Source organism: Chlorocebus sabaeus, chromosome 21 (assembly GCF_047675955.1).
Source record: "Chlorocebus sabaeus isolate Y175 chromosome 21, mChlSab1.0.hap1, whole genome shotgun sequence".
Lineage (NCBI taxonomy): Eukaryota > Metazoa > Chordata > Mammalia > Primates > Cercopithecidae > Chlorocebus > Chlorocebus sabaeus.
In genome coordinates this window covers 25,613,040-25,633,569 of record NC_132924.1, presented here as the reverse complement: position 1 = coordinate 25,633,569, position 20,530 = coordinate 25,613,040, and the positions used below count along the sequence as shown (strand labels likewise).

The window sequence follows — 20,530 nt, the reverse complement described above, 5'->3', positions numbered from 1 at the left end:
CCACAGTGGGGGAAACTGCAAAGACTGGACTTCTTCCCCAGGGGCTCTTCTTCCCTCCTGTGCTCCTCTCTGTCTTGTCTTCTGTGTTTACTGGGAAGAGGAGATGGTTCTATAGAAATAAACAAACACAATCAACAGATACAGAAACATACATGCCAATTCATTATATTTAAATGCAATAGTTAAAAACAAAAACAAAACTCTGTTCTATGACTACAGCTGTCACAAGACAATTGTCTACAACTGTCCAAGGGGAGGGTCCTGAACCCTTGAAAACACTCTTGTGACCCACCTGAAAAATGATAACAAAAACACCATCCTCAATGGAAACCAAGACCTGCAAGAGCATCCCAAGAGTGGGACAACTGTCAATGGCTATAAAGGGGCCTTCCCTGGAGCTGTGGTGATGGCTCTTCTTGCTGGGAAACAAGGCCTGAGGGCCACATCTGTATGATAAATACTGCTCTGAGACAACCACCCCACTGTGTATAATCTTAAAACAACCCCAGTGTATTCTCTCTCACGTCCTGTGGGTGGCTGGGCTCAGCTGGGTGGTTGCTCAGCACCTTGTGGTTTCTGCTGGGTTCACTCCTGTGGGTGCATCCAGCTGGGGGCCAAGCTGGGTTGCAAGGTCCTAGAGGATTCTCTCACACTCTGAGGCCCTGGTGCTGTTTGACGGCTGGGGTGTCTCAGTTCTTCTTCCTGTGGCCTCTCAGTCACAACAGGTGAGTCAATACTTCCCTATAGCGTGGCAGCTGGGTTCCAGGAGGGAATATACCAGGAGGAATGGACTAGTGCTTATCTCTGCTTGCCTTACTCTCACAAATAACATGGCTAAGACTGGAGTGAATGTAGAAAGCGGTCACACAGGGAGGAGAATGAGGGGAGGCTGGACCCACTGGGCACCCATGTACAGTCTATCACACACTGTTATGCAGCAGAGTACTGGAATCCTTTAGAGAAATATACAAAAATGCTCCTGGTGGTGGGATTCTCGACTGAGTGTCTATATACAGGCGCAGAAGAGAAAGCAGAATTCCATGCCTGTGTGTAGAAGATGAAGGTTTGTTCATTGCCCCTCTCCATGGTGTCTGTCCATGGTGTCTGTCTGGCCATTCCCTGCCACAACTCTCGGTGAGGCAGGATCTGATGTAGAATGTGCAAGTGGACTGCCAATGCCTGGAGTTTCCTGAGTTTGGGAACACAGGGAGCCTACTCTGATAAAGAGGGACAAATCCACTGTCAAGGTTACACTAAAGGAGATGTTGCCTTGTCACACTGATATAATTCAGGACAGCATCCAGCTTGGCCACTGCACACAAGTTGGTGCCAAGTCAAGAGCTGGACTGAAGCTCATTGATTGGGGAAATGGGGCTTGCTTTGCCAGGACTGAGGGCATTGTCAAATGTCGGGGCAACATTTCCCTATTTAGCTTTCAAATCTCAACTTGACCTTCACTTCCCAGGAAGTCCCCTAGCAGAAATTACTTGTGATTCACGTCCATATTCTCTTCCTCTCTCCTATTTCAATGGGCACTAGTCTTACTGATTTAGTGTCTGCAGTCCTGCTGCCCCATCAGCTCTGGGAATAGAAGAGTCAGGAATGTACTCCTCACTGTACCTCCAGTGCCTAGCACTGCGGGTGCTGAAACTGAAGACAGACAAATGCTTTCCCTTCTTGCTGTCTGCCACCTCTCCCTTCCCCCGAATCACCATTTACTTTAAAACTGCTAACTAAAAAGCAAAAGACCAATGACCTTGGTCCTCTCTGACCAGGCCCCAGGTGAGAACTATGTCATAAGGGGCAGTGGCCACAGGATGTGGTGTTTGGCTGGAATGATGTAACCTCTGCCCTTTGACATCGTCATGTAACTGGGTTGTCAGCTAGAGCCCTAAATAATAAAATGCAAATAAAACCCCCAATCCTTGTAGAATGGGACCCTAGCCAGCTTCCCAATCTCAATGAGGATTCTTGAAAGTCAGATATTTCCCTGGGTCTCCTCCTATTCTGATTTTCTGCTTCCACTGAATCCTGGATCTTTCTCCCACCCATCTTTTGTATTTTAGCTGCCCTTTTTCTCTCTGTCTTTAATTTACCCAGAAAGATTCAGTTCCCTTACTTTATCTCTCCTAAACATAACTTATTGAAAGCCATTACAATACATATCTTACAAAGATTTGGTGTCTGTACATGGGGTAGGGGTGGGAGGATTGCATCATGAAATAGCACAGCAGATAAAATAGACTGTTAGACATAAGTTTAAAGGCCTCTGTTGCCCACTTTCCTGAGCCCCCAAGCCAAGCTGGGGAATGTTCTCTTCTGTTAGCTGTCTGTTCAACTTCTTCTTGGACTCCTTCATCCCCCCCGGCCCAACCTTTTCATCTCCACCCAGGCTTACCTACCCTACTCTCCCCAAAAACAAAGCCTATGTTTTTTTAGGTTCAGAGAACATTTTTTTTTTTTCATTTTTTGAAGATTTTTCCAAAGCTGTTGAGTTGTCACTGAAGTACACCAAAATGCACATATTTAAAGTATACAATTTTGTCAGTTTTGACATTCATATGCCCATGAAACTATCACCTCTCAAACTGCATTGTCATCAGCCCCCAAAGTTTCTTTGTGCCCTTTAAAATCCATTCCTTCCTCCCCATCATCCCCAGGCAACTACTGATCTGCTTTCTCTATATGTACGTCAGTTTGTATTTTCTGGTGTTTTATATAAATAGAATCATACAGTATGTTCTTTTTTGCCTTGTTTCTTTCACTCAGTATAATGATTTTGAGACTTTTCAATGTTGTGTAATAGTTTGTCTTTATTGCTCAGTACCATTCCATTGTATGGATGTACTACAATTTATTCATTCATCCACTGATGGATTTGAGTTTCTTGTTTTTTTGCTGTGTGTGTGTGTGTGTGTGTGTGTGTGTGTGTCTATAACAAACAAAGCTCCTATGAACATTCACATTCAAGTCTTTGGGTTTCATGCTTTCCTTTTTCTTTGATAAATACCTATAAGTAGATTGGTTGAGTCATATGGTAGGTATATGCTTAACTTCTTAGGAAACTTCCAAACTGATTTCCAAAGCAGTTGTGACATCTTACACCTCCACCAGCAATGTATGACCATTTCAGTTGCTCTGTGTCCTCACCAACATTGGATATACTCAGTCATTTTAAAGTTAGCCATCTCATTGCATGTTTCTGTGGGGTGTATGTATGTGTGTTTTTAAATGCACTTTGGTTTAGCCAACGCTTGGTTTCATTTATACCAAGGGAAGCATTTGCTAGGTTTATAGGGAATAAAACCAGATTATTTCTGTTGTTCTAGGATATTATTGATAATGTCCTCTCTTCACCTAAAAAGTGTCCTGGTTTGGATGATAAAATATATGTTTTCTCTGCTTCTAGCCCAAGTAGCCATGCTCCACGGCTGTTCTTCCACAGCCCCATTGCCCATCAAGGCATTCTGCTCAATGAAGAGTTTTCTGTATTCTGCTCAATGAAGACTTTTTGCTTCTTTCAAAAAGTTTTCCTGCTTGTCTTAAACAATTTTTTTCCTTACGGCACCAGGATTTCAGTGCATGGCATAATGTAGCCCAGTGTTTGGGTGGGAGAGGATGGTAGGTAGGAAGGCATTTTTGCGATCAAGTGCAAATAGCTTGCCTAAAAATAAAGCCAATAAAGAGGACCGTGGAGCCAGAGATGGAGGCAGTCCTGCCATGCCCTGATGACCCCATCATCACTTGGGTCGGATGCAACCAGACCTGAGGTAAGATTACTTACCTTAACTTTTCAACAAGGAACCAAGAAATACCCCCCCTCTTTATTTTTTTATTTTTATTTTTGTTTTGGTCTAAGGTAGTTTGACTTGGTTTTCCTGACTAATATACATAGCAGGGGAATGTGCCTCAGAACGGCAGTAGCATTTTCCAAACCTGGGCTGCTGTTCATTTTACATCCGAAATACCTTCCGTCTGTGAGAGGTACTATTTTTCCTGACCCAGTCTTTGGAATTGAAACCAGATGCACTGGTCACATTGGTTGGGAATGAAACTTCAGAGAACACTAAACGGCCAGGGTCAAAGTATTCAACGATATCACCGCATGATTTGCTTAATCGAAAAGTCTAGCTCTGGGTATCCACTATAATGCAGCTGGCTCTTTAATCTTTAACCAAATTGTCATTTAGCAGTGTGATCCAAAAACTCTTCTGGGTTTGGGAAGCAGCCCCCATTTCCCTCCTTCGTAATGATTAGACTTAATAATTACAGAAACTTATCCTTGTTTACTCACAGCGCTAAATGTACAAAGGAGCAAACCTGTATTTGACCTATGCGAACACACAGGAGGGTGGTGCGTGCCCTCTGCGAGGAGCACAATGAGTCGCTGGCGTTATTAGAGGACATCTCTCTGAGCGGAGCAAAGGTAATATACTGGCGGAAGAAATGAAAAGGCCGAAAGTGGGGACAGAAATTAAGACGATCCCATTCAGTCTCCTCTGGAACGTTCTGCAAAACTCCGTGAGACGCTGGACCTACAGGGATGCCCTCTCAGGGATTGCCCCAGCCTTCATCCCCACACCTCAAAGACTAAAAGCAGCTGGGCAGATCTCGCCTCGGACAATCCTAAACAGCCTCTACCAGGCATAACCAGACCTAGGCCTCGGGCGGCAACCATGGTCCAAGGGCAGCTGACTTAGGACAGCCTCCCTGTGACCCGCCCTCGCCGGCACGGCGACGGCTCCGCCCCTTAAGCCCCTAAGTCCCGCCTCTGCACTCCCGGGGCCTACCCCTATGCTCACGGTCCCGCCCCCGCGTTTCCCCACCCCCTCGCGCCCGGGCCGCGCTCCCACACTCTATGACCCCACCTCTCGCACTCCAGGCCCGCCCTACGCGCTCCCGGGTTCAGCTCACCACCCATTTGTGCCAGGCCACGCCCCCACAACCATGGCTCCGCCTCTCGCACGCCAGAGCCGCCCCACGCGCTCTCAGGTTCGCTCTCCACCCTCTTGCGCCTTGGTTCCGCCCCCTCCTCCATGGCCCCGCCTCTAGCACTCCAGGCCCGCCCTTGCGCTCTCGGGTTCCTCTCTCCACCCACTGGTGTCAGGCCCCGCCCCTCATCCGGGCCCCGCCCCCGCGTGCCCTAGGGAGTCCCGGGGAGGAGTTGCCGCGCGGAGGAGGCGTGGCCGTGGTTCCTGCGGAGGCGCGAGCGGCGCGGCCAGGACTTTGGCTTTGACACCGACTGCGAGCGGGAGCCGTGCGGCTGGTGCTGCGTCTGGACTGGCTCTGGCGGATCCCGCGCCCGAGTTGGGCGCAGGACTTTTTGCCGGGATAAACGCAACTGCGGCGCCGCCGCAAGTCCTGGTGCAGCTTCGGCAGCGGATTTCGCCGCCGCTGCCGCCGCCTCCGAGCAGCCCTGCGGCTTCTATTCACTCTGGGAGACCGATGCTGAGTTTCCCCCATAGAAAGAGCCGGGACACGCAGACCGAGGCGGCGTAGGCGGCTTCCAGGGCCTGGTCAGTGACCCACACCCGCGCTGGCGCCTAGGCTGGAGGCAGGGGGCCCGCGCTGTCCCGGGCTGGGCTCAGGCTTCCGAGCCGCAAGTGGAAGAGGAACCGGCGCCTCGCGGAGCAGCCGAGAGGTGGGGCGCGGGGACCCGCGGCAGGTCGGGTCGGGGGGTCGATAAGCCCCTTCTCACTGCAGGCACCGGGGAGCACGGACCTCCCAGGTTGCAGGTAGCGCTGTGTCAGATGCGGAGCGTGGGGGAGGTGGGTTGCCCCCCCCCCCCCCAGTCTGTGTTGAGCCCGAGTGTGGGTGACCCAAGTGTCGGAGTTGAAAGAGGCCTGGAGAAGAGGTGTGAAGCTGATGGGGATAGGTCTTTTCCCAAGAGAAGCGGCTCATAGCCTTTTTGGGCTCAGTGTGATAAAACCCGGAGTCCCCAGAGGAGAATCCACATGGGCCCAGCCTCACTGTGCCTGCGTTTTTAGGGGTTCACGGGCAGCCACCAGTCCCTGACTCCTGGTTACTAACTCCAGCACTAGGTAGGGGGTGCTAATGCAAATTGCCTAATTCAATGGGTTTCTATGTTTATTATTTTCTAGGCGGCCAAGTGAAAGGTAATTTTGGACACGCCAGGCATGGAAGATTCGGTGTTTGTCTGTAGTAACCTCTTCAGTCCCTGAATCCTGCACCTTCTGTTTTTCTGTGCTTGTACGGCCTACTGTGCTTCCTCCCTAGCCAGAGAGCTCTTCTGCAGTGGTGAGGCCTTCCCGGGCGCCTGATCCTGGCGGACCATGGGGAGCACCCTGGGCTGCCACCGCTCCATCCCCAGGGACCCCTCGGACTTGTCCCATAACCGCAAGTTCAGCGCAGCCTGTAACTTCAGCAACATCCTGGTGAATCAGGAAAGGCTCAACATCAACACTGCCACGGAGGAGGAGCTGATGACCCTGCCTGGGGTGACGCGTGCTGTGGCACGCAGCATTGTGGAGTACCGAGAGTATATCGGTGGCTTCAAGAAGGTGGAGGACCTGGCATTGGTCAGCGGTGTAGGCGCCACCAAGCTGGAGCAGGTCAAGTTTGAGATCTGTGTGAGCAGCAAGGGCAGCTCCACGCAGCACTCTCCCAGTTCCCTGCGGCGGGACCTGCTAGCGGAGCAGCAGCCTCACCACCTGGCCACAGCTGTGCCCCTCACCCCACGTGTTAACATCAACACAGCCACCCCGGCCCAGCTCATGAGTGTGCGAGGCCTCTCGGAGAAAATGGCCCTCAGCATCGTGGACTTCCGCCGTGAGCATGGGCCCTTTCGCAGCGTTGAGGACCTAGTGAGGATGGATGGTATCAATGCCGCCTTCCTGGACAGGATACGGCACCAGGTGTTTGCTGAGAGGTCCAGGCCCCCATCCACCCACACGAACGGGGGACTGACCTTCATCGCCAAGCCTCACCCGAGCCCCACCTCCCTGAGCCTGCAGAGTGAGGACCTGGACCTGCCGCCAGGGGGGCCCACCCAGATTATCTCCACTCGGCCCTCCGTGGAGGCCTTTGGAGGCACAAGGGATGGGAGGCCTGTGCTGAGGCTGGCCACCTGGAACTTGCAGGGCTGTTCCGTGGAGAAGGCCAACAATCCCGGGGTGCGAGAGGTGGTGTGCATGACACTCCTGGAAAACAGGTGAGGACGGGGACCACCATGGGTGTTGGGTGTGAAGGCGACTTGTGCGTGGCCTCATCTATGGATGCAAATGAGTGGATTCTTTTGTGAGTAGGGAGGGTGCAAGAGTTTTTAATCAGTGTTCTTGAAGGCTCAACCAATATTGTCACCTGAGAATGGACTGTCCTCCTGCTCCAGAATTTTCTGAATACAGCTGGGCTTGTGGACCATGTCTTGAGCATGAGATATCTGACTGATTCATAATTTTGGGGTAAGCGGAGGTTGTGTTTTTGTTACTGATTTGGAGGATGCTGGGTCTACACCAAGTCAGGCACTCAGAGCCTGGGAACTGGTGCAGTTTTGCATGTGAGAAAGAGCTCATTGGATTTTGTTTATTAATGGGAGGGAAAATCATATTTGTTCCATCAAATATGCCTATTTGTGCACACAAGATCATCTTAAAGGCCGAGTATTTGCAAACACATACAAGTGTCTATATTTACCAAAATGCTATGAATGAATCATTCTCCATTCTTTTTCCTTATTTAACCTGGAGTTGGTTTTCAGCCCTGCAATTGTGGCCCAAAATGTGTGTAACCTTTTCTGTCCCATAGCCAGAAAAAAGCAAGCTGACGTGTGTGTGAAAATTGGCCAGATTTTCCCCATCTAAAGCAAAGAAAAAAGTCTAGTAGGATAGGCCGTTACCACAGAGCGTTTACATTATTCACAATACTGCTCTCTGTAGGAATTTCTGTTAGCCTCGTCATAAAACAAAAACAATATTATTTTGGCAGTAACTCCTGCTGTTAGTAAAATAGCATACTGTATAATGTAATCAGGTGTGGGAAGGAAAGAAATATTTGTGATGGTCCCTTCCAGGTCATAAGAGCTGTGATCCTGGACTTGAGGCGTTTTGCCCCGCCACCCACCAGGGGTGCAGTGTTGGTGGCTATTCGTTGATTTCCTTTGCACTGAGTTGTTGGTGAGGCTGGCGGCGGGGGCGGCAGTTTGGTGACACGAAGTGAACTCTCAGCGGGAAATCACAGTGCATGATGGCAGATCACCAGGAAAATTGGTGAGGAGAAAAGCAGGTCACAACGTTTCCTTGGCACTGACCCAGTGGCATGCTCTCGTCACTGAGAGAGGGACTCCACGCTGGGTCAGGGAACTGGACTGGGGAGCCCTTGAATGCTCTGCCTGCAGTGCTGTGTCCTCTCTTTTGCAGCCTAACTCACTCCTTTTGCAGAGTCTTCTTGTGCACAGGTGAGAGCTGGACTCGGGCCCCGGGAGACAGTTGTCAAGAATGGCTTGATAATTGTTCTCTTTATCTATAGCAGCATGGGCATGTGAATGGGAAATGAGGAGGGGAGAGGCAGGAAAGGACACAGCTGCTTAATTCCTATTATGGTTTCTAGTGGCTCAATTTGGGAAGGAGGTTATGGATTTGGATCAAAAGTTGGTCCAGTGGGACTGACCAGCTAGGCAGCCCCTGCCCCCCAGTGGTTTCTAAAGTGTGGTCCCCCCGGCCCAGGGGATGAGCGACATCAGCTACTGACTCAGAAACTTTGTTTCTGTGTTTTAACACACCCTCCAGGCGGTTCTGATGCACACTAAAGTTTGAGAACCATTGTACTAGGTGTTAGGCAATCAGCTGTCCCTCTGTCCCTTGGAAGCTCCTTCCCCTGGCAGGGTTAGTGAATTCATGCAGAACTTTGCAGGTACAGTCGGCCCTCCATACCTGTGAGTTCCACATCCATGGATTCAACCAACTGTAGATTTAAAATATTCAGGGGAAAAAAAGGTTGCATCTATCCTGAACATGTTGAGTTTTTTCTTGTCATTCCCTAAACAATCCAGTATGGCAACTATTCATATAACATTTACATTGTATTAGACATTCTAAGTAATCTAAAGATGAATTAAAATATACTGGAGGATGTGCATAGGTTATGTATAAATAATATGCCATTTTACGTCAGGGACTTGAGCATCGTGGATTTTGGTATCACTGGGACTCCTGGAATCAGTCTCTGCAGATACCAAGGTACAATTGTCCTTTTTATTTTCCCCTTTGATTGTTTTGATTATCCTTCTAGTTATTCAACCTTGTGATATTCTTTCTGGCCAAGGCTTGAGGAGCTTATTCATCTTCTAGGACATATGAATGTGAAGGGTAGAGAATGGGAGAGCGAGCAGAGATGGCTGGTCAGCACTGGCTCCACCCTGCAGCCCACTGAGCAGGAGCCCTCACGACTCTTGTCCATTGTGAAGGTGCTGGGGTTGTCCTGTTTTTTTCTTCTTTGGGTTTCCTGGAGAGATGACAATTTGCTGAAGACATTGAACTATTGTCATCAGGCAAGAGTGCAGGAAAGGCTTACCCAAACCCACCTGTAAGTGACTGGGAAGGTGACCGGCACCATCACATTCTCACTTGGCCAAATGTGTTGGGGGTTGGTGGTTCTCTTTGCCTGGTCACAATGGATTCAGTATTCCAGACACTCCTAGCACATTGTTAATGTTTGGTAAACATGAACTAATGGATCAGGGCCTGATCCCCTACAGAACAGGGTGAGTGCATTCACAGTATGACTGTCCTAGAGTATCAAAAGCTGTCACAGAGTAGATGTGTCCTCAATGATAGCAGCACCCATTCTCCAAGGGCTATGTGTTCGTCCTGATTCACAGAAATCTCTCCCATTCCAGTTGTTCCCATATTAGTAAGAGGAAATACATTTAGTATGAGCAAGAATGGGTGCAGGTGATTTTCTGGGTGGCTCTGATTTACATCCATGTATACCTGTAATAAAAGAGTTTCCTAACTTTTGGGTATGCCTTCATGCTTTCTAACAGCTTTCCCATTTATTTGATTTTCCTAGTAAGTCTGGGATGTAGGTAACACTGGCTTTTATTAATGATTCTTCATCTCTGGCTGAGGAAACTAAAATCAAATAAGTTAAATGACATGACTCTATCATGCAGCTCATTAGTGACTCAGCTGGGACTGGGACCCAGACCTTCTGACCTTAGACCTATGCCCTTTGCAAGCTTGCTGTGTTTTGTAAGCACAACACCTTTAACCTGCCTCTTGGTTAGACACCCATCGTCTGCCTCATCAAGGGCACTTGCTAAATTGTGAGCCAGTTACAGTTTCTTAAATTAAACCCATTGTAAAGGGATTTTAAAGATACCCTTAGGCAGTTCCTTTGCAAAGGGAATAGCTGGCTCTTGATTTTTCTGTGAATTTGCTTTAGTAGGTGTGTTTTCTTAGGCTGAAGGGTAGCTGTATGGGATGGGAGTTAGAGTCTTCTCTTAACCTTCTTACAGCATGTCTGAGCTATAAGAAACTGTTTTGCAAGTGAGGTGTGAGGTAGGACAGCATTAATTGATAATCATACAGTCACCAGGAGCCTTCAGGGATGCCATGCTGGTAGCACAGAACTGACAGATTTCATTAGATTATTTTGCCAAGTATCAGTCTGAGGCAATACTCTTCCTTGTTCAGTATTTACGGAGCAAGATTACAGGGGAATATTTTTGCTAAATATGCTTGCAAAATTTGGAGACAGTCCACATCTGGATTGAAAATTGGTTAATTTTTCATTTTTGCTTATTTATTTTTTACTGGGAAGTCATTCTGTTTTGAGAGTCTCTTTGGTTATTGAAAGTATAAACCCTCAGCAAGCTGAAAAATAATCTCCAAAATAAATAAGAACATTTGACATCCCAGTTGCTCATTTTCCCTGTGGCCTACAGAAGAAGAGAACTTGAGTGTCAAAGTCTTTAGCCCTATAATGGCTTAAATCAGTTTTCTTGCCACATGTCTGTGGTATCAAAGCACAAGGTGGATTAGTGCCACACACTGATAGTGAAAAAAGAGATTTTGCTTTATTAGGCTTGATTAGTAGGATCAGTATAAACATAACCCATCTTGTCATTTGATTCATTCATTGAAAAATATGTATTGAATGTCTGCTGTGTGCATTTATAAGCTTATTTCAGGAATCAGCTTGGCCCTGTTACTTACCAAACTTAAGTCAATGTAGATTAGTTTGTGTGGCCCAGCCTCAAAACAGTCTAGTAAACCCAGAGTTTTGGGGCAAGTCACAGGGAGTGATTGATGCATGGTTGTATTTTTCTCATATGAACAATAGACTCACCCTGGGAGGTTGAAGGGTGGGTGGATGCAGCCAGATGTTACATTTGGGGACAGAATGCCCAGCAATCCTCTTAAAGTAGAAATTGTGAAATCCATTTGGACACCTGTGGAAACTGAGGCTCTGAGAGGTTAAATGGCATCTGTGTGGCCTTCAGAAATGTAGATATTGGAGTCAGGATTTGAAGTTTGTCTGCTTTCAAAGCAGAGGGATTAGGCTGGATTAGTCATGTCTTTTCCCAAACTCCATCCCCTTCCGCTGCCTCTCACTCCCAGCCCACCCACATTTCCTCCGTGCCTTTGGCTGGCCAGGTATCAGGGTCTTGGGGGAGAAGTAGGGCTTCCCTCTAACACTGAGATTGTGCCCGGCCTCTGTTTTTTCCTATTTTTGTTCCTCTAAAGGATGGGACTTGGGGCCAGAGGCAGAGCCAATCCAGAGGGTGTCAGGGCTCCTCCACCAGGCCCCTCAAATGTGAGTCTGTGACCTTGGGCCTGACTCCAAGATCAAGTTCCAGTTTTCTGAGCCAAGGAACTCTAAGTTGTTTCTAAGTAGAAAGATGGTCAATAATAAGAGTGTTGTGGATTTGTAAGAGAAGACAGTGTGAATGCAGGGAACTTCCAATGTAGGCAGAACTTAGGGTTTCTTTCACTAAAGGGAAAGGTGTGACTTTTGTTTTACAAGGAAGCTGGGCCCATTTTGGGTCTGATTTCAAGGTTCTTTGGGAGTTTGATGATGTTGATTTTCCCAGGGGCTATCCATTCCTTATTCACTCATTCACTCATGCATCCATCTATTCATTCAATTAGCAGATCTGTTTGGAGCTCTCACTAAGTACCAGGTTCTGTATCAGGCTCTGAAAATAAAGTGAAGACAAGACAAAGTCCCTGCACTCATGGAACTTCTGTTCTAGGTGGAGAGACAAACAGGTCAACCCACAGATCAATCATCACAGATAGTGGTGCATGCTGAGGGTGATGGAGGTGAAGTAAAGAGAAACCTATTTAGATGGGGGTCAAAGAAGGCCTCAGCTGAAAGCTGATGGATGAGAAGAAGCCAGGCATGGAACAAGCCAGGGAAAAGAATGCTCCATGGAGGAATTGGCAAGTGCAGAGGTCCCGAGAGTGCTGGTTCCAGACAGAAGGCCAGAGTTCTAGAGTGGCGGGTGGGTGGGGCTGCAGAGCAAGGCCAGACCAGATCAGGTGGGGCCTTCAAGACTTCTCTTGTAACAGCAGAAGGAGGCCACAGAAGGTTAGAAGCAGAGGCTGAAGAAATGACCTCTTACCAGATAGTCTGACTGCTGGGGGGTGCTGGAGGAGGCGTGCATGGAGTGGGTCCTGGGAGTTGAGTGAAGAAGATATTGCAGGATTCAGGCTAAAGGCAATAATGTCTGGGGAGACGTGGAAGTGGGCAGAGATGAGAAGGCTTTTAGAGGTAAAAATTGGCAAGACTTGCCTATATTGTAGATAGTGTGAGATTCAGCAGGTAGCTTGTTTAAAATGCTCTGAGGTTTCTAGGAGATAGGTGCAGAGGCACGTATAATAAGAAATGCTAGGGCTGACACACATGCCTCTGTATTGTTTTAACATGATGCAGGGTGTTCACCTCACCCTTCCCCTTGGCCACAGCTGTGCCCTGGGTGTGGGGTCTTAGATCCATAGCAGATGGAGTGTGAGGCCACGGTCTGCCCTCTGCAGATGGGGCATCTGGCAAGGCCACATATGCTCTTCAGCATCAATGACAAACAGAACCAGGGCTTGCTATGGGGACTTTAGGTGACTATTTCTATCAGGAGAGGTTCACATACATTCATTTCAACATTGAGCAGCTACTTTGTGCTCACTACCTGATGAGGTCAGAGGCACGGGCACAGGAAGACCCCACCCTGTGGTCAGGGGGCTCACCGTCTCAAGGACATACACATTCAGTGGGTATTTCCAAGATGATGTGTGGGATGAGGGAGGATGTGAAGCTTGCTAAGAGACCTGAGAGCACAGGAATTTGTTCTCTGTCTGCTTGGCTCTGCAGGTATGTGAGACCTCAGCATCCGGTCAGGGATGAGAAGAGAGGACCGAGTCAGATGGATGGGAGGTTGGAGTGTGAGAGGAAGCAATGTAATAGCGTAGTGACAATTGAGGCTGAAAGTCAGCCTCCTCCCTCCCGCGTTGCACACACATGGCTGAAGAGGGGGAGGTCCAAGCTGGGCCCTACACTGAGGCTTATAATCCGAAATAGGAACATGGCAGGCTCCCACACAAGGCTCCTCACAGCAAGAGAATCTGGTATACAAATGCCAAGCTTATAAGCAGCAAGGTATGTGTCATTTTAATTTCAAAATGACCTTCCCCAGCCTGGGCGACATAGCAAGACCCTATTGCTACAAAAAAATTAAAAATTAGCTGAGTGGGGTAGTGCATGCCTGTAATCCCAGCTACTAGGCAGGCTGAGGTGAGAGGATCTCTTGAGCCCAGGAATTCAAGGTTGAGGTGAACTGTGATCATGCCATTGTTCTCTAGCCTCAGTGACAGAGTGAGACTCTGTCTCTCTAAGAAAAAAAAAAAAATTACTCTACCTTACAAAGGATTTTATCCCAGAATTCCCTAATAACAGTCTCTGTCAGTAACAAATTAAATGATGCATTTCACTGAACTTCTATTTGCTCATCATGGACATCCTGGTTTGTGTGTGGTAATAGCTGGGTAGAATTTCACACTGATGACTTCTCATATCATAATATTCAGGAAATACCACCAAAATGTCCTGCTCTACCTGACAGGCTGTTAGTCCTCATCAAATATTTAGGAATCTTAGAAGCTTCCTCACCCTCTTTCTCATGAGTGTACACAGGCCAAAATTCTTATGTAACATGTTGATTGACAGCAGCCAAATTGCTGAACTCAAGTGGCTGGGAAAACCCTGGAGAGGTATGCTCAGAGTAAACATTTCATTATAAAGAGAAGTGTGGAATCCTTTTTGCAGAGTCTTGAATAAAGAAAGCCTGGGTTGGCCGGGCACGTTGACTCACACCTGTAATCCCAACTTTGGGAGGCTGAGGTGGGTGGATCCCTTGAGCCCAGGAGTTCAAGACTAGCCTGGGCAACATAGTGAAATTCCATCTCTACAAAAAATACAAAAATTACCCCAAGGGTGGTGGTGCACACTCGTAGTCCCAGCTGCTACACCCGTAGTCCCAGCTACTCAGGAGGCTGACGTGGGAGGGACGTTAGCTTGAGCCTGGGAGGCGTAGGTTGCAGTGAGCTGAGATGGTGCCACTGCACTCCAGGCTGGGCACAGAGCGAGACCCTGTCTTAAAAAACAAAGAAAAGAAAGAAAAAAAGGAAAACCTGGATTTTCTTTACTGACTACAATTCCCCAACTAATATTGATTTGTTATTTGTTTCCAGTGAGCCCTTGTTTCCTAATTCTATTTTGGTTCAGCTGTTACCTGATTAAGCTGTTAAGCTGGGCCTTAAATTGTTTTACCTAGAGGCTGCTGTATACTCCTGAAATGCAGTGCTTAAGCAACAGAATGTTGTTCCCATTGCCACATTTAAGGTTGCACATGCTTTGAATGTTCTACGGATCTGAAGTCGTGTTTGCTCACCCAAAAACTGGAGAATAAAACTGGTACTTTGTCTTTCTCAGCTTATGCTAAAAGTGGCAGGTCTCAGGTGGGTTGTTGGTTTTAAAAAATATCTATCCAATATCCTGTTAAAAAAACACTTCTCTATAGGTATTTTCTATTAAGTAAATTCAATCTGGTTTTTTTTTTTTTTTTTTTTTTTTTTTTAGCAGTTTCTGTTTCTTGAATGGGAAAAAGCCAATATTTGGGTGACATTAGGCCTTGGTCTTAACTGCCAGCGGTCTCAGGGCTCCTTCCTTCCTTTCTTGGTGGGCAGCCTCTGTGACTTCAGATTATTGTGTTGTTTTATGGGTAGGTTTTTTTTTGTTTTGTTTTGTTTTTTTCCTTTTCAAAGTGATTCCCGATCTTTTAAAGTTTTAATTCGAGGACTCATTTTACATAGCAAAATACTTCATGCCCCTCCTCTCTCCCTCACTTGATGGTGGACTTTTAGTGTCCACTTGGTGGTAGAGGTTGTGCTAGAACAAAAGCAATGATGATTAACACTGACAGTGGCTGTGGCTGAGGCCCATAGCTAAGTTACAGATACAGAAGAGATGGCTCAGGGAAGCTGAGAAGTTTTACTGCTTTTGGAGGGTGGGACTTGGATTACGATCCAAAGTCTTTGCATTTAGACTCCAAAATTTGATGATAAAAAGTTATTCTGTTCAGTAGTGCTTCTCAGAGTAGTTGTATTTCATTCACCCAGACTGCATTGTAAACTAGACGCTTTCTTAACCAGCTTGGCTTGGGTTCCCTCGGTTATGATTTTTCATAAGTATACTGATATTTAATATCATCATGTGCCTGTGAACGTATGTATTTGTCTTAGTGTTTGTCTCTTCAAAGTGGAGCAAGGATGTTTGCAAAGCAAACTGATTGCAGGATACTATATTTTTATGACTTTTCACTCTTTTATAATTGTCTTAACCACACTTATTTTGACAGCAATTTCTTAAACAACTTGCTTTTTAAGAAGCTTTTCAAGTATCCATCTTCATTTTCTTAGAAACAATTTATCTTTCTACTCATGCTTCTATTTCACCGGTTGATAATCACATTTTAGGAGATCATGGTAATACGTGCAACTGACATAAACAGGTTAAGGACAGACACAGTTGACTCTCTGGTAAGCACATGATGCCCTGCTCACAGCTGATCAAGCCAAGTGTACTCATTGTGCCATGGGCATCCCTCAGCTTGTTTTACAAAGGGAATGGGGACACTTTGGTAGGTCCCTTGAGTGGAGGTTGGTTAGGAAAACATCTATTATGTTTTTTAAAACGATTACTATGGTAACCAAGTTGTTTATTTAAGCTAGATTCAGTGTTTGCTCTACATGTTTATTGTAGACCCCAACAGGTAACTGTAGGTTGTTACTGACCTACATTCTTCCCTCTAGGAGATTGATTGAAAAAGTCAATCTCTGGAGAAGACAGTCAGGCACTGAGTAATATTTGGTCAATGACAGATCGTGTATATGACGATATTCCCAGAAGATTATAATGGAACTGGAAAATTCCTGTTGACTGGTGACATCTTCATGATCCTGATCCCATGTAAGCCTAGGATAATGTGTGTGTGTCTCCGTGTTTAACAAAAAAGTTTAAAAAGTAAAAAAGAAATATATTTAACAATAGCAAAAACTTATAAAGTAAGGATATAAAGAAAGAAAATATTTTTATACGGTTGTACTGTGTTTGAGTTTTAAGCTATGTTATTACCAAAGTCAAAGAGATTAAAAAATTTAAAAGTTTATAAAGTTAAAATGTTACAGTAAGCTAAGGGTAATTTATTAGTGAAGAAAGAAAAAACGTTTAATTTAGTGTAGCCTAAGTGCACAGTGTTTGTAAAATCTACAGTAGTGTAAGTCATGTCCTGGACCTTCATATTCTTTTACCACTCACCACTCACTCAGAGCAATCTCCAGTCCTGCAAGATCCATTCACGGCAAGTGCCCTACACAGATGTACCATGTTTTACATTGCATACTGTATTTGTACTGTACTTTTTCCATGTTTAAATACCATAGTATTACAATTGTCTACAGTCTTCAGTACAATAACATACTATGTAGGTTTATAGCCTAGGAGCAGGCTCTACCATCTAGGTCTGTGAAAGTCTACTCTGTGAAGTTTGCACAATGATGAAATCACCTAATGATCCATTTCTTTTTCTTTTTCTTTTCTTTTTTTTTTTTTTGAGACAGAGCCTTGCTCTGTCGCCCGTGCCCACCACCATGTCCTGGCTAAATTTTTTTTGTATTTTTAGTAGAGACAGGGTTTCCATGTTGACCAGGATGGTCTCGATCTCTTGACCTCCTGATCTGCCCGCCTCAGCTTCCCAAAGTGCTGGGATTACAGGCATGAGCCACCACTCCCGGCCCTAATGATCCATTTCTTAGAACATATCCCCATTGTTAAACGGTGCATGATTGTGTTTATGAAGTCAAGAATTTGACTCATAAATTGATAGTTTTACTCAGATTGATACATTGTCCCAACTTCCCCTAAAAAGTCTCCTGCAACTTTTAGAAATAAAAAAGGTGAAGTCCTAGTGAGCTTTTATTTTGATTTAATACCTGTACTAGTCAGCATTTTCTTCAGTGATACAGATGAACTGCTTGCAGAACCGATGAATACTGTAAACGGAGCGGGACTCAGGCAGGGGGATGGGACTAGATGGCTTATAAATACTTTCCCAAGTTCGTGACTCCACACTGTCTTTTAAAAATGGTCTGAATTGAATTTTAAAGTCTGATGTTTAAAATATTAAATACACGTCCACACAAGTGAAACTGTACAAGAAACTGTGGTATTACAGTATACATTTGCTGAACTCAGTTTAATGCCAGGCAAGACTGTTTGGAGTTGATTTGTAATTTTTGGTGTTATGTTAGTTTGGCTATCTCCTGAATTTGTAATAAAAATGCAAGTAGTTGTTAGATATTGTTAGAATTTCAACTAGAAAAGGAGTTGCTTCTATCTTTTAAACTTTGAGGTAAATTTTGTTAAGAGCATTTGAAATTACAAAATGGATGTTTAAGATATTACCATTTGCAACCACTTAACTGTGAAAATCAGGAGGCCAGGAGAAGTGGCTCATGCCTGTAATCCCAGCACTTTGGGAGGCCTAGGTGGAAGGATCACTTGAGCCTAGGAGTTCGAGACTGGCCCCGGCAACATGGCGAGAACCCTGTCTCTACAAACAAACAAACAAACAAAATGGGATTTCTTGTCATTGGTCAACACAAGCAAGATAAACTGGATGAAGAATGAGAAATGAGACTGTAAGATCACCTATAACCCCTAATTTCAAATACCATATTTGCGTTCATTCAAACTGATGTGGTATTTCGATTGATTGATTCTATTGGTTCAAATGATATGTTTAAATATATACATTTCTTTCAAATCACAAAAATCCCTTCCAATCCTGAGGCTTTTTCCACAGAGAGGGAAAATGATCACTGTTACTACCAAATACCCTTGAATACTGAGAAGGAAGAGTGGCTGCTGTTCCTATAGATAAGATATGTTTGGTTTTTAGGGCTGCCACAATGAAGTCCCACAGACTGGGGGGCTTCAGCCACAGAAATGATTGTCTGACAGTTCTGGAGGCTGGGAGTTTGAGATCAAGACATCAGCCAGCTTGGTTTTTCTCAGTCTCCTTTCCGTGGTTTGCAGATGACTGTCCTCTCCTTGTGTCTTCACGTGGTCTTTCCTCTGTACCCAAAATCTCTTCTTATGAGGTCAACCAGTCATATCAGATTGGAGCTTACCCCGATGACCTCCGTTTACCGTAATCAACTCTTTCAAGGCCCTATCTCCAAATACAGTCACATTCTGAAGTACTGGGGGTTAGGGCTTCAACACAGGAATTTGGGAGGAGGGACACAATTTAACCCTTGACAAGATGGTTTCAGAAAAATTACCCAGGGGTTTCCTTCTGGGCTGTTTGTGAGCAACTTGCTCCTCTGAGTTTTTCTGGTGGGATGACGATTTCAAAGTATTTGTTTCACAGTTTAAATGCTAGAGAAAGCTGCATTTGAGTTCCTGGAGGGACACACTGCTCTGCCAAGAGGAATGGCTTTCTTGCTAGGCCATAGTAGATAGGGTCCAGCTCTTAGGGCCTGGACCCTTGCACTTCTCTCCTTCAGATTTGCTAGTCTGAGTTTTCCTCTGAAAAGAGAGCAGTGACCTGGAGCCTTCTACACTGCCACCCCCACGCAGCAGCCTCCAGTTTGCCAAGTTCCTTGCTTGCCCTTGGCTATAAGTAATATTGACACGTAACTTTGCCAAACCCTGGGCACTGAGTACCAATTTCAGTTAGAGATTTAGTGCCATTTAGAGCATAGTGCCCTTTATTATTATTATTATTATTATTATTATTATTATTGACAGAGTCTCACTCTGTCGCCCAGGCTGGAGTGCAGTGGTGCCATCTCGGCTCACTGCAACCTGTGCCTCCCTGGTTCAAGCGATTCTCCTGCCTCAGCCTGCCGAGTAGCTGGGATACAGGCACATGCCACCATGCCTGGCTGATTTTTGTATTTTTAGTAGAGACAGGGTTTCACCACATTGGGAAGGCTGGTCCCATAGTGCCCTTTAGAATTGCCATGGAAGGGCAAGAGTCAGAGTGACCCCTGTGAAGCCAACCCAAGTTGGGCTTTCCCTGATTTCTATAGTTAAGCATGCCAGCTACGGGCTCCCCTATTAGCACGTATTTCCCCTGCCATGACCATCTCTCAGTTGTAATTGTGTGTTGGTGCTGTCTGCCCTGTGGACTGCACCTCATAAGGGCAGGAGTCATGCACATATAGTGGAGTTTTGGCACAGTAGCACTCAGGAATTTGTGGAAAGAATAAATGATCACTAACATTTATTGAGGATTTATTTTACCCCACATGCTGTTGCCTTTGACATTCATTAACTGAATGCTCACACTACCTCAGTGAGGTGAGTAAACTAGGTCCACTTTACACATAAGGAAACTTAAAGAATATAAGCTGACTTGCATGAAGTGACGTACTTGGTGAGACTGGAATTACCCAGAGCCCAAACTCTTTCAGATGCAGAGCTAGCAAATCCATAAACTTGGAGGTGGGACCAAAAGATTAAGAAAGGGGACAGTTGGCCAGGCACTGTGGCTCACGCCTGTAATTCCAACACTTTGGGAGGCTGAGGTGGGTGGATCATGAGGTCAGGAGATTGAGACCATCCTGGCCAACATGGTGAAACCCCGTCTCTACTAAAAATACAAAAATGAAATTAGCTGGGCGAGGTGGTGGGCGCCTGTAGTCCCAGCTACTCAGGAGGCTAAGGCAGGAGAAAGGGGTGAACCCAGGAGGCGGAGCTTGCAGTGAGCCGAGATCGCGCCACTGCACTCCAGCCTGGGCGACAGATAAGACCGTCTCAAAAAAAAAAAAAAAAAAAAGGCAGGGACAGTTGTTTCCTAGCCTTTCTAGATCTAGAAAGTATGAAGAGACAAATTTAACTGCGGGTAAAGAACCCTGTCCTCCTGGGGGTACTGCCCTGCCAGCGCTTGAGGAAATCATCTGATTCAATTTGAGGATTTCCTTCTCCTCATCCCGGGATTCTGGATATT

General features: G+C 46.0%; 1 protein-coding gene across 1 annotated transcript in view; it reads left to right on the top strand.

Moving 5' to 3' along the window:
* The first annotated feature begins 5,222 nt into the window (after positions 1-5,222).
* The window catches only part of EEPD1 (endonuclease/exonuclease/phosphatase family domain containing 1), a 145,500-nt gene continuing 130,192 nt past the window's right edge, over positions 5,223-20,530 (top strand). The window contains exons 1-2 of the mRNA XM_007981618.3: positions 5,223-5,641; positions 6,102-7,171. Of these exons, the coding sequence (XP_007979809.3) occupies positions 6,294-7,171 (878 nt within the window). The 5' untranslated portion in view covers positions 5,223-5,641; positions 6,102-6,293. The remainder of the gene's footprint in view (positions 5,642-6,101; positions 7,172-20,530) is intronic.